The sequence below is a fragment of the Gopherus flavomarginatus genome, chromosome 15 (assembly GCF_025201925.1).
Source record: "Gopherus flavomarginatus isolate rGopFla2 chromosome 15, rGopFla2.mat.asm, whole genome shotgun sequence".
NCBI classification, from domain to species: Eukaryota; Metazoa; Chordata; order Testudines; family Testudinidae; genus Gopherus; species Gopherus flavomarginatus.
This window is the reverse complement of record NC_066631.1, coordinates 16,846,333-16,860,811: the sequence shown is the minus strand read 5'-3', so window position 1 is coordinate 16,860,811 and position 14,479 is coordinate 16,846,333. Positions and strand designations below refer to the sequence as shown.

The following is a 14,479-nucleotide window of genomic DNA, read 5'->3' as shown; positions in this document are numbered from 1 at the left end:
TCTCCCCATCCAAGCCTCCTGCATGCCACAAAACAGCTGATTGGGAGGTGTGGGGAGGGAGGGGGAGGCTCTGATTAGTGGGGCTGGGAGCGGGCAGGGGAGCTGATGGGAGGGGGCTGCTGGCGTATTACTGTGGCTCTTTGGCAATGTACATTGGTCAATTTTGGCTCCTTCTCAGGCTTAGGTTGGCCACCCCTGATTTAAGTAGCTCCCTATAACCCAAGACATAAGAGGGTATGTTGTTCACAGAGTCATAGAATTTAAGGCCAGAAGGGACTATTAGGATCATCTAGTCTGGCCTCCTGCATAACACAGGCCAGAGAATTTCATCCAGTGTTGAAGTGCCTTTCTGTGGTTGAATTAAGTGATATAAATCATTTTACATGAATACCAGATTGTTTGTTTAAGGATTCATTTAGATCATTGCAAACTGGCAATGCTGTTGGCTTAGCGAGCTGACAATGAAGTGAAACTCCCAACTTAATTGAATTTCTCTAGCAGATCAAATACCAGGTTTGAAATCCCCATGCACTCTAAAACCATTGGTTCACAGCCGGGTCGGCTCGGCCCTTCAGCATATATACTAATTGAGAACCATGTGTTTTATTGTGTGTATGTATCCTTTGGATAAGACCTTTTAAAAGAAGGGAAAAAAGCCATGACAAAGTCCTTCTTGCTGTATGTGGACATCAGTGATCCCCACATCGTGCCTATAAAGGTAGGGTTTGCCGCAGAGTCCTTTGTCCAGCTTGCCCCTCTCTCTGCTTTTGTACAGGGTCTTGCACACTGGTTTTCCGCCAGTCTGCTCCCCCCAAACATAGTTTGCAGCTGTAAGTGTATAGTTCGTGACATCGAGATGCAGGGTGCATTTGACAGCTGTTATCTCTTAAAAGTCATTCTCGGACCCCATTTCCCAAACTCTTGTTGCACAGACACTAACTTGCTGCTAAATATTAAGAGTTGAATGGGGAGGTTTATCCACAAATTAAACCCCACTCACCTATTCAGAATGAGTATTGTCACTTTTCAGAGAGAGGCACCTGGCTAGTGTAAATGTGGAATTGTGTGTGCATGGTTGTGCTCTTGTCTGGAAAATTAGACCCTAAATTTATCTGAACTATTCACTTGTATAAACTTTCCAGGGGTGCATCCAGTACTCTTGAAAAGGTCTCAGGACCCTTTCAGTGAATAGTGGTTTTGTTTGGGTTTTTTTTAACTGACAAGTGAAAACTCATTAGTTTCTTCATTATCAGTAATCGTGAGAGGGGTTGAGGCTGAGTTATGTCTGAGCTGGCAAATATATGTGACAGTTTTGCAAGTCTGGTATAAATGTTATGCTTGTTAAAATCCTCTCTCCTGTATCATTCTTACTGAAGAAGCATACTACATGCTACAGAGAAGTATTGTTGTGGTGATATTTAACATATGTAGGAGCCACTGTAAATCCGTCTTTTTCTGAGGGTGTTGTAGCAACTGTAACAGTGGAAGGTACAGTATGTTGCTTTGATGGGGTGTTCTGAATAGAAACAAGACCCAAAAAATTAGTCATGTTAGAACAAATATACAGCACTTCAAAGCTTTTAAAATTCTCCTAGGAGGCCTTAAATGTGTAATATGTTGAAAGGATTCTTACGAACAATTCAGATCAATGATAATCAACTGAGTAGTTGTACTCATGACTGTAAAGTGAGTGTTGACTTCAAATATTTACTAGGGAACATCTTAAAGCTGTTGTTTTATGAGAAATTGTGCTTTATCTGCATGGATGGTTTAGTAATTAGTTGGGTTTTGTGGAATGCATGGCAGTGCTTTCATAACTTTATCTCTCGTTCCAATCTTCTATTCATTTCTGGAATGCCAAAACAACATCTGTATTTCCTGCTACAGAAATGATTGGCAGACATTTTTCAGGCAAATGTGTGTAAGAAAAAACAAATGGCAAACTTCATCTGGTAAATGACATTTACAGATCTTGGAAGCGAAAATGCTGTGTTTGAAAAGCCATTATTTGATGGATCTTTTAAAAAAACAAAAAAAGCATTGGTTTGCAGTTCTATGATTTGTCATGGGTTGTGGAGAAAAATAGGCTAGTTTTCATTTAACATATAAAGCATGTGCATCAGGTACAGTATACATAAGTGCTTACAATACTAAATTGTTTGGATTTGACTTTTGATATGGAAGTCTGTGACTCCCTCACTACTCAGTGAGTATTAACATAGAGAATCCAAGTATAAAGGAGGTGCAACGAATGGTGGAGGAGACAATAAAAGCCAAGGAAAACTACAAGAAAATTTGCAGTTCAGCTGATATGTGCATGTGAGCAGAAGTGATTCACAGTTACTAACATATACATAGAAATCTTATGGATAAGCTGGGAGGTGGGAATTAATCGAAGTGTCATTAGGTGTCCCAAATGTTTTACACTAGTCAATAAAAGTTTGAAAAGCTTGAGGGGGTTGAGTGGGAAATATTGGTTTTGATATTTGCTGAATCCCGTTTCTAAGGTAGTGGTTAGTTGGGAATACCAGGAAGGAAACACAGTTAGATTGCGAAAGTATTGGGGCAGCCACCTAATGGCTTTGAGTGAATCTGAGAAGTATGACATCTAGGTGGGGCCTAAATCCACCAGCCATGGTCCTTTATAAAACATCAGCGCTACCTCACAAAAAACCTCCCCCTACTGCCTCTTCACTTCCTCACATCATTTCTCCACTTAGCTTCTTGATCTCTTTCCCACCCCAGGCAGACTACTTCCTGTCCCGGTCCCTTTCCATTCATGGATTCCTTGACGTTGAATGGACTCTTGGGGCTTGTCTTGACTAGAACCTAAAGGTGTGTTGTTAGGACTTGTTAGCTCACATGTTCTAACACAACCTCTTATCCTAGATGGGATAAATCCTTGGGTATTCGCTTCTTTGTTTTAACTTCAGACTGCTGGGTTGGGATCGCAAACTCTTGCGCCTCTCTAACTGCCATCACTGGGGAAAACCATAACTTCTGGCCAAAGCAAACTTTTTTTTTAATCTCTTCTCAGGGACGCCCTGAACTGACGCCTACAGCGATAGCTGCAGGAAAGCTGCTGGCTCAACGTCTGTTTGGCCAGTCTTCAGAATTGATGGATTATGACAATGTGAGTTGTTACTTTTTTTTTCCCCATATTATTTATAATGGTTTAAAAACAAAACTCAACTCGCTACTAAATAGGCAAGAATCATTTTTTGTAATTTGGGATCCAGCTTTTCAGACTGAGTGCGCTGAAACTAGAACTCTTCTTGCTGTTGCAAAAGTCTCCCCATTAAATCACCTATTTTTGTAGCTGCTAAATGCCTAGTTAGTGTCTTTCATCATACGGTTCAATAATAACATTTGGGGTTGTTTTATGATGTGCCAGGTACCCACTACAGTTTTCACTCCTCTGGAATACGGTTGTGTAGGACTGTCAGAAGAAAAGGCAGTGGAACATTATGGACTGGATAACATAGAGGTATGAAAATTTTTAATTGTGTAACTAGGACTTAGTTTCAGCATGGAGAGAGAGAAACTTTTCCCTATGGAAACTATGGTAATATGTAAAAGTGATTTTTGTACAGCCATTGGTCTAGATCCCCAAGCCACTACTCCACATGGTTAGAAAGATTTGAGTCTTCAAAATTAGCTGTCCAGCTGCCTTATTCACCTAAAGGTTTCTGATGTCCCCTAGAACTTTCAGATAAACAGGATTATATTATAGTTCCATTTGTTTGATTGAAAATACACTGGTCTGATATACTTATGCACTGCACACTGAGGAATAAAATTGCTTCAGGAATACATTCACATCCACGCAAGCTATGATGAGTTGCGTGTGAGTTGCAAAGCACCATTGCTGGTGAGGAAGTTCAGAATCGTTGTTTCTAATCAACTGCTGCACTGTTATAACAAACCAAGATTCCAGTTAGCCACTTTGCAAAAGAAATGCTGGGTTCTCTTTATTCAGTCTTCAGAGAAAAGTCATCTAGGTGTAATGCTTTATATTGTGAAAATGGAAACTTCAATAATTGGCTGCTCCATAGTTCATGAGCAGTCAGTTACTGATACATTCTTGATTACTTTGATATTCAATTTATGCTTTGAAATCTGTGTTAGGCTTTCATGCTTTTATCACTTCTACTGTAATTCATTGCTTTCTAGGTCTTAACATCAGCTGAAGGACCATAAATGGCCACAAAGCAATTGTTCTTTCCAAGCAGTTGATTTTTGCATACAGCATTTGGCTTAGCTATGGCTATAGGTGAACCTCATTATACTGCAAGAAAGAGATTGGTTGGCTTAAATTGGAACCTCAGGCAAAATTAACAGCTAAAAAATAACACAGTTGTTTACTAGACAGCCTGGAAAAATTACCCTTTCAATTTCCCCTGCAGTACATGATTACAGATATGGAGAGCTTACAGTTTTTTATATGCTCAAAAATTTAGGAATTCCCTAACCTTTTGGTCAGAAGAGGTCTGAATCAAATTAAGGTCAGATGATTACTTTGAGTTCAGGACACTAGAAATGAGTAATCTGACCTCTTTTTTTTTTTTTTGGGGGGGGGTTGTAATCCTGTATAAATAGCTGAGCTTTCTGTGAAAAAAGATATTTTCTGCTCTTGGTCTTGCTTCCCATGTGTACTTTTTATCACAGTAACTGCATATCTAGTAAGCTTTAAAAAGAAATCTAGCCCACTAATTAACGCTGTTATAAAAACCCATCTTGGTCTATTTTTCTGTTAATACAGCACTAGTGTATATTACCAATTGTGTACAATAATAATAATCATGATGTTGTCATGTCATATGTCTGGTAGTTATAGAATTAAACAGCTGAGCTACAATTCATTTGGAAACTTAACACCATCATTGGGCTTCAATAGGGACTGGGAGTGGCTGGCTCACTACCAAAGCAATTTTCCCTCTCTTGGTATTGACACCGCCTCATCAATTTTTGGGAGCGGACTATGTCCACCCTGACTAAATTGGCTTTCAACGTTGGTTCTCCACTTGTAAGGTAACTCCCTTCTTTTCATGTGCCAATTTATATTTATGCCTGTATCTGTATTTTCACTCCATGCATCTGAAGAAGTGGGGTTTTTTGCCCACAAAAGCTCATGCCCAAATAAATCTGTTAGTCTTTACGGTGCCACCGGACTCCTCATTGTTTTTGTGGATACAGATTAACACGGCTACCCCTCTGATGGTCTAACAAGGAATCTTAATACTCATATTTCCCAATCAGGTATACCATGCATATTATAAACCTTTGGAATTTACAGTGGCTGAAAGAGATGCAACTCAGTGTTACATAAAAGTAAGTGTTCAGAACTTTTAACTTTTATTAAAACAAGTGATATGGTCTATATTTTGCTTTAGGAGCAAGAAGCGTTTGTCAGATTGCAGAATAACGTTCTCAAAATTGATTGGTTCTTTTCCCAATCTACAGCCTTTTTTCTCTAGCCATAGTCTCACATTTCTGATATTCCTCACAAAGCATTTTACATCTTCAAAGCACTTGATGAATGTTAACGAGTTAGCAGTTCTCACTGCTGATAGAGCGGTCCACAGACAAAACGTTCAGTTCTTAGGGAATTTCTGAATATTCAGATCAGGATATTATTGTGCCTTCTTTTTTCTGTAAGACAAGGGAGTCAGTTCTTCATCAGCTAAATGTAATCTTTGAATTGTCGTCCCACTTGTCCTTATAAAAAAAGCCACAAAGGCCTCCCTGTTTTACACCAGAGCTTCAGACCTGAAGCAAATCTCATTTTTTGAAACAGTGCATTTACTCTGATTGTAAGAAGGTTTTCAGGCCCACTTGACTGTCACAAAGAAGCTTGGCTAGGATGAAGCATAGTATCTGTGGAATAACTGGTACGTTTTATGTCGAGGGGGGACTAACTTCTGCTTTTGCAATAGGATGAATGTATTGACCTAACAGGTCCATCTCAAAATGTTATGCTGCTAACATCCTATGCCTAGAATGTGCCAGACACTGATAGGTGAAGGGATTTCCCTCTATGCATTTTGTCCAATGGAACCTGCAAAAACAGGTTGCTTTTATCAATGTCCTGTCCAGCGTAAGAATTGAAGTGTCATTACTTCTGCTCAGCCATTACATTTAGACAGAGGTAATGGTAGTGCAGTATTTGAGGACAAGATGGCAGTGATATTATATCTGCTGAGAGTCACTTTGCAGATAATGCTTATAAATTCTCTCACAAAACAAGTGAATAAACATTAAACTTGCAGTTGACTTTGAACCTCTGTGAGGGTTAGGGTTAGGGTTGGTTACAATCTTTCCAATATTAAGCCATGTCTTATCAGGCGTGCTGCTGTTATACAGCGGTGATGAATGAATTCACAGTCCCTATGCCTTTAATAGGCCAGGCGGACGTATGCAGCAGAGCCTTTTGGACCAGTGGCGATTCAATGCCTGATACAGATGCTCAGCTCCATAGGGAGATTGTCACTGTTCTTAGAGTGAAAGTGCTAAGATACTGTCCTGTATAATCCACTTTCCAATGTTGTTCTGGAACACAGGTGAGCATTAAGCGAGTCAGGCCTCCACACTCTAATTGCCCACAGCAGATTCAACACTCTTGGCTCCTTCCTGGGCTTGACTAACTTTAAAAAAAAGTCATTTCGCATATATAGTAAATGTACCTAGCCAGACAGGCTGCCATAAATGTTCTTTGATTGAATTATAATGGCACAGGATGACCTGCGGCCGATGGTGACCATCTTTGGAAGTTCAGCTAATCCTGCCAAGAATTCCCATATGACCACCCTATATCTCAATCAGAAAAGGGCTAACTTGGCCAATGTGGGTCAAAATGAGGTTAGGATGGGTATTGGAGCACCAAGGACATTTGTAGGATGTCATCCAAATGATAAACCACAAAGAATGTCACTTACTTTAAATCATTGTTTGCTAATGGCTCACTAAAGTCTGCAGGATGTGCCACAGAGAAGCCTGAAGTATTGGGAATGTAGATTAAAACCTCAATTCAGCAAATCATTTAAGCCCATGCATAAATTCCAGTGAAGTCAGTGGGATTTAAGCAGTGCTTAAATGCTTTGCTCCATAGGGATAGGCGGCTGAACTGGTGCCTTGGGGAAGACTAGTTCCATTTAGCCCAGCTTCATGCCCTACCTTCAGACTTTCTAAGAAAAGCTCTCTGTGATGTTTTGCATTCAGATGGTATGCCTGCGGAAAAAAGAGCAGCGGATCCTTGGCCTTCATTTCATTGGACCAAATGCAGGTGAAGTGATTCAAGGATTTGCTCTTGGAATGAAGTAAGTAGAAAAGAATGTCTCTACTTTTAAAGCCTGCTTTTTTAAGTTATTGTAAGATGATAAAAGATACCTGCTGAATTTTGGCAACACTATAAAGAATCGATGTCTTATGTAACTTTTATGTAGTATTACCCATATTTTCACTAAAACACTGTAGTTCTTCGTTACAATATACTGGATTTAGTTAAAGAAATAATGGGTATAGTTAAGGAACAACTGAGGCAAAGTGTATGATTGGCCAGACCTTGTTACACCAAAAAGTCAACTTGAGTGTCCTCCTATTAAGTTTGGTTTCTTCAAAGAATGACAGAGAAGCCTTTCCCAGCATTCCACCCACAAGGCAGGAAATGGTTTTGTAAATCTGCACAAGCCTTTTTTTTTCTTTTTTTTTTTTTTTTAAGTTCACTTTGATGTGTTGTTCATAAGAGGCCTTCTTATACCAGTCAGGTCTCTTCAGGATCTCTACCCATTTCTCTTGCCTTTAAATGTGCGACCTTCCAGATCCTGATTCAAGTCTAGCCACCATCTGACTTAAATGAGACTAGACAACTCCTTCATTGCCTGGAGCCCTATATGAGCTTTTATGCTTCAGGGCATAAGCCAACTGCTAAGCAAGAAGGTGAGGAAGAAGCTTCTCCTAAGTGGGGGGAGTCATTTCATAATTTCCCATTAAATGGAGATTTTACACCTTCTGAAATGTTTGGTACCAGCCACTGAGACAGACAGAATACTGGACTAGGTGAACCATCGGTCTGATGTAGTATGAGGGTTTGTTTTCATTGATCCTGAGGCACTTTCTCCTCTTGGGTTGAGTCCCCTGCCTTTCTTTCACTCCTAGCTTGAGGAACAATCCTGGGTCCTCTCTGTAAGTGCAGAACATCACTGCTTGGTCCCAGATGTGCCCTAATGCTGTTTTCATTCCTCCTTTTGTCATTGACTTTCATCTTCAGAAGTGTTTATTATGATTAAATGTAGAGTTCTGAACGCCATACTATTTTATGAAGAAGGCAAACTCTGGTCCCTGAGAAATTTTTTCCTAAGGATAATGTCAGCTAGCTGTCCTAAATGTCATCACCATATTATTATGGCGTTGTTGATTTTTACTTCTGAGTGACTAGCATAAATGAAAAGCAGAAAGGACTAAGGCAGCAGGACCACAAGTATCATGTGAGGAATATCTTGGAAATCGTTGACTGCTGTATACCCCAAGTATGCATCTTTCCAATATGTGTGTAGTTCATGAGCTGCCAGTGGTAGAAATTACAATATTGCATTTTTAAGGAGGTCATTGTTTTGAAGTTTCATCCAAAATAACCAATGCAAAGGAAGTACGTGAAACTGGAGCACTTTTCTGCCTTGCCTCTAGCCACAGTCACAGATTTTCAGAAGGTCAAATCTTGATGTTGGTGCACTGTTGTGTTTCACTAGTCTTGGGCTGATAATGTACAATACAGGTGTAGAAAGTCTGAACTGCCCTTTCACTGTGTCAAATACTAGTTCTTATCTTAGCCCCCGTTTAAAAGGCTGTCCCCTGCCAAAATAATCTGTGCTCTGGCAATGTGTGGTCTATGCTGATTTTTATCCTACAGGGATTCTCAGATGCATACGAGATACTACTAAAGATTTCTTCCTCTTTTCTCACGCATCTAATTTTTCCAGCCTGAAATGATTCTTAAATTTAGACCTTTGATTATGTTGCAGCATTCTCAGAAAATGACCTGATAGGAATAGTGACACATTTTGGGTCTCACTACACTGCAGCTGGGAGCATGCCTCTCAGCATGGAAAGATAGACTGGCACTAGCTTTGCTCATGCTATCATGCTAAAAATTGCAGTGTGGACATGGCAGGTCAAGCTAGCCATCCAAATCCAAGCCCACCCGACCCTCTTGGTCTGAACTCAGGTGGTAAGCCTGAGCTGCTGTCTGCTCCGCAGCATCCACACTGCTATTTTAGTGTGCTAGTTCGCAAAGAGCTAGCATGAGTCTCGGTAGCCAGGCTCCTAGCTGCAGTGTAGGCAAACCCTTAAAGGTCATCTAGGGCTAAGCCTCTTGTGGTCAGAAGACTGAAGGAATTAAGCAAGTAGGATTGGCAGGTGCAGAAGTGGAAACCACGGATACCTGCTATATACCTTTTGGAGAAGTTTTCTCTTGTTTGCATGATAGGAAATTACAAGTGTAAGCACCATACACCCTCTGATATCCTGAGAGGGCAGTCTAGTATTCATCTGTCTTCCAGTTGATTTTTGCCTGCAATCCAAACTATGATTTTTTTCTACATGTCTTCCAGTAGGAAAACCTGATGTCCATGTGCAAATGTTGTAATACCTGAAAGGATGGTCTTGTAGTTAAGAAACTGGACTCTGACTCATGAGATCTGGATTTAGTTCCTTGCTTTACCACACTCACTATGTGATCTTGGGCACATGAGTTAATCTCTCTGTACCTCAACTCTTCATCTATAAAAATGAGAATAATAATCCTTCCCTACCTCGCAATGCTGTGAAGGTAAATCCTTGAATGGTTACCATGTAAATACCTTCATAGACTATGGTTGTGTTGGTAATTGTCCCTGCTTTGCTTTTTGGACAATAGCTTCAAATGCAACTTCTCCACTGGCGATTACTCTAGAAAAAGAGAATAAGATAAACCCAATCTGATGCTTTATGCCATTACAGATGTGTTATGTGCACAGAGTATGACTTTGTTTTCTTCATTCTCTTGTTGGTAGATGTGGCGCTACGTATGCACAGATGATGAAGACAGTTGGCATTCACCCTACCTGTGCTGAGGAAGTAACCAAGTTACGTATCACAAAGCGCTCTGGTTTGGATGCAAAGGTTACTGGTTGCTGAGGTTAAGTCCAATCCCTGGACAGAAGTTAAAAGCACACAGTAGAATTGAGAAGGAAAAAGAGCATTCTGAACTGACACAGTTTTGGTAATCATAGTCTGTAGCTCAAGGTTTCCTAGGTATCACTCCTTCAGTAGACATCAAAAAGTGAATTTTACAATCCTAGCCATACCGTACCTACCTAAAGAACTGCCCTCACACATCTTTAAAATCAACACAGTACTTAACCTTCAGAGAAATAGGATTTATGTTAAAAAGCATCACTTCTGAAGTGCCTGTGTCCTTTGTCTTGCTAGGAGCTAGAGAAAAATCATCATTTTCTGTACATCAGAATGTGTTTCTTGCCCATCACTTGGCATCTAAAGCCATGTAAAATGTAAATGGATGTCACTTTGTTACAGGAACAGTGGCCATCACACTGCTAACCATTCCCACCCACTGGCAAATTAATCCCTCTTGGATTTCATCCCACAGAGAAATGCATCCTCAGACAGAGGTGAAGAGGATGCCAGATATCTGGAGCTCTCTGACAGTATATGCGTGACTTCCGTAGCCAGGGTTTTCCCAATAGAACACCTAGCTACTGACCTCCCCCAGGAATTCATCCACGAGGAATGATGTCCAAATCTCACTGAACTGAGCCAAGGGCTCAGAACATGGGCAATAATTCCTTCTCAGCTCTGGCAAGATGGCTCCCTGTTGGTGGTAATCACAAGAGTTCAAAGTCAAGGCTCATGGACAGAAAACAGATCCCAAAGCACATAGCAGTAGGTAAGCAGCCTTCAGTGTTTCAGGGAAAGGTACCATATACAGGAATTGGTAGTAGAGGAAAATATAAAGTGACCATTTAGAGTTGTTACACTATTGGTTGAGTTCACTGTTGGCATAGGCAGTGTGTGTCATCGTGGAAGCTCATAGAATTCCTTTAGCAATGAGGACATTTTGCCATTTAAACACTTACAGAAAGAACTTCTCTGCGCATTTTTGAAATTGCCAATTAATTTCAGCCCAGATTGAATAGGCGGATCACACAGATTACTGCTCCAGTGCCAAATAGCAAGCAATACTGAAAATTGGAATTGAACATAGAAAGTTGTGTGTGCTGTTCATATAGCGCAAATATTTGACATGAATTGGAGTGTGGTGTATATGATCTACGGTTTTTTAAAATAGATTTTCATTGATAAACTAAAACTCCTGTAACTCTCACAATTAACTTATGGCAGTTGGGATCTGAAACCAGAATCTAAAACCAGAAAGGAGATATACCTGTTCAGAGCTCAGCTTTAAGATACCAGTCTGCAAACTGTTCTTTCAGCATATTGCCCGAACTTCCTGTAGGAAGAAAGCATTCACCTAGTGTGAGTTGCTTCTTATTCATATTGGCCAGAAGGGGGAGACCCTGACTAACATGTAGCAATATAAAAATAAGATAGAAATCCAGTAGCACAGCTGCTTTTTGCCAAATACTGTTAAATAGATAGCCTGACAAAGGCAAAACAAAAACCCAAACCCTCAGAATTTCATTTGAAGTAGCAATTTATTGCTCATACTGTATTTTGAGAAGTGCATCACATAGTTACTCACGACCCGTTACAACAGTGCATGTGGGAAGGGGAGGGGTTGGTTACAATTCTTTAGAAAGATATGATAAAAATCAGTCTTTCATGCTGTATGTTAAACAGCAGTATTTTTGCAAATGAGTTTTGACAGTTTCCTAGCCATCCTAGTCTTGTTAACTGCAAAGTTCTTAAGAATAGTTTGCTGACTATGCACATCTTTGAAACTTTTTTCTTAGACCGTCCATTTTAAGACATTGTTAGTTTACTATTTCGCTGAGAGTTATACTATAGACAAGTGGCAGATTTAATTTAAGTTTAAAACATATCTTGCCACCAGAATTGTACAGCATGTGCCCCAGAAGCTATTGAAAAACTCTGAAGCTTCAGCAGACATTATCAAAACAAATGTAATAGTACTTATCGACACGCCATCAAGGTGGTATTACAATTAATTCCTTTCAGGGATCTGACTTTAAAAACAAAACAAAACCCCGCAGCCCTGCACTGGTTCTAAGTGCCTCATTTCCAGAGTTTGACACTAAATCAGTGGTCCACAATCTTTTCGTCTGGCGGGCGCCAGACGAAGGACCATAGTGGCGGTCGAGCATCCTCCGAAATGCCACCAAATTTCAGTGGTGACGCCTCTTGATGACGTCGCTTGTTGGCAGCAAGCGGCGTCATCCAGAGGCATCGCCACCGAAATGCTGCTGAATTTCAGCGGCATTTCAGCGGATGCTCGACCGCCGGCCAGGACGTGGGCACTGGTACCGCGTTGGGACCCCTGCTGTAAGACTTAAATTTGTTATAAAAGTATTAAATCTTGATACTGTAGGGGAAGCAGATAATATACCCTAGCAGTGCAGAAAGAGCAAATAGGTTTCCTACTGCTATTCAAGAAACATGAAAGTAAAAGCTGCATATGATGGGTTATAGTATATCTGAGTTGGTTTCACAAGGCTAGAATTTCAAGGTACAATTCACAGCTATTGCGGCTTCCTCTCTACCCCCCCCCCCCAAAAAAAAAAAACAAACAACCACCATACACACAAATTATGGATAAGTTGCTTCCCACATCTGTGGCTCCTAACATTACAGATTTTAGAGTACCATGTTCAAACCAGGATTTGTATTGCATAGTTCATAAAAGAGAGGAGTGGTTCAGTCAAACACTGTTGCCTAACGAATATAGCAGTCTGCATTTCTCATCACCTCTGTTGGTGTGTTTGGTTCATCACTGAGACCAAGTCTATGGACTTGCAGGTGAAAGGAAACATTTTGGGAACTGAAATGTATTTGGTGTGCTGCCTTTTTGTTGCTACTCCCTTCATAAAAAATGTTTTGAAAGTGTCATGTTCACACACGCATAGTCAAAACGTCCCTATCTCACTTGATAAGAGAGGACATCCTGCGGGAATATAATTGGAGCCAAAACACCTCTGTACATTTTTGAGCAATTAAAAAAAAATGTACAGTAAACTTTAAAATTCTTTCAAAATATTTCAGTTGATTTAAATATTGAGCATTTCAGAGCAAAACCCATTTGATCTTTCTCAGCTGCTCTATTTCGGTCTTTAGAGCTCTTGCTAGGAGAAACAGCCCTCAGTTGGCTATAAGGGGTGTGTGTGTGTGAGCATTTCTAATGATCTCTGCGTTGCGCTGTGGCATTGCTCATTCCCTTTGCATGCATTACTCAGGCACCCACTGGTTCAGCCATGTTGCTGTTGTACTCAGTCCTCCCTGCGGAGTTTATATGCATTATGTGCCATTAGAGAGGGGCCCAGGAGGTGCGACGAGTTAATTTCATTTCTATCATGAGACTGCCATTGGAAAAAAACAACTTGCTGTACTGCAACCAGTAAAGAGATCTGGTGGGAAAGTGTCCAAGATTTTATGTGGGGTGTGAAATTAATCCACATCATCACTCTCTAAAGTAGGCATCTAATGGAGCCTTCTTTTGTTTTCAACAATTTATTTTCACTAGTTTAGAATCACAGTATGGGCTTTTATAGACTCCATGAAAATTGATCTTGCATCCTAAATTGCATCCTGGCTCTGGTCCTCACTGACTACAACGTGTTGTCCACTGAAGTAAATCTTGATGTACATTCATAGCTACAAAACACTGATGTGTCAGAACCAAGAGTGAGGCAGCGTAACTGAAAACTACTTGGATTGATATTATTTTCTTGGTGGATTCCTTGTGTGCTCCAGGGATAGGCTTTTGTAATAAAATCAGCCTGACTAATGTCAAGTGAAAAGTCTGATAGATGCTGCAAATTTATTTACTGTGTGTGTGTAAATGAAAATGTAGGTTTAAATGAATACATGCAGTCAGGCTGTCTTCTCGAGGTGCCAGCTAATGATGGCTTGTGTGTCAAACCACACAGTGGAGTAGACAAGTCTGAGGATTGCTGGACCTCTATTAAATAGATATAGATATATAGATATATGTAATCCTGATATTTATTGTTACATTATGGACAAATAAATGATTTTCTTAAAGAATATATTGCAATGTCTTTGCTTAACTTAATTTACATGCACGGTCTGTGCTTACCGAAAACCTCATCCTAGTGGTCATCAGTTAAAAATGGGGCCTTTTTATTCTAATGTTTCTCTTGGTGGGAGGCTGATTGGTAAGGAAACTAAAACAATCACCAAACGAATTTAAATGCCTTGAACATGGAGTCACAGACATATCTCCCAGCTGCCCAATCTCTATAGTTATTAGCTCCTGAAAACTTGAATG

At 40.2% G+C, this 14,479-nt stretch overlaps 1 protein-coding gene across 1 annotated transcript in view; it reads left to right on the top strand.

Annotated features, from left to right (window-relative positions):
- Positions 1 to 12,765, top strand: part of TXNRD2 (thioredoxin reductase 2) — a 52,311-nt gene extending 39,546 nt beyond the window's left edge. Inside the window, exons 13-17 of the mRNA XM_050924175.1 lie at positions 3,038 to 3,133; positions 3,395 to 3,487; positions 5,260 to 5,331; positions 7,219 to 7,316; positions 10,047 to 12,765. Coding sequence (XP_050780132.1) covers positions 3,038 to 3,133; positions 3,395 to 3,487; positions 5,260 to 5,331; positions 7,219 to 7,316; positions 10,047 to 10,170 — 483 coding nt within the window. The 3' untranslated portion in view covers positions 10,171 to 12,765. The remainder of the gene's footprint in view (positions 1 to 3,037; positions 3,134 to 3,394; positions 3,488 to 5,259; positions 5,332 to 7,218; positions 7,317 to 10,046) is intronic.
- The last annotated feature ends 1,714 nt before the right edge of the window (positions 12,766 to 14,479 follow it).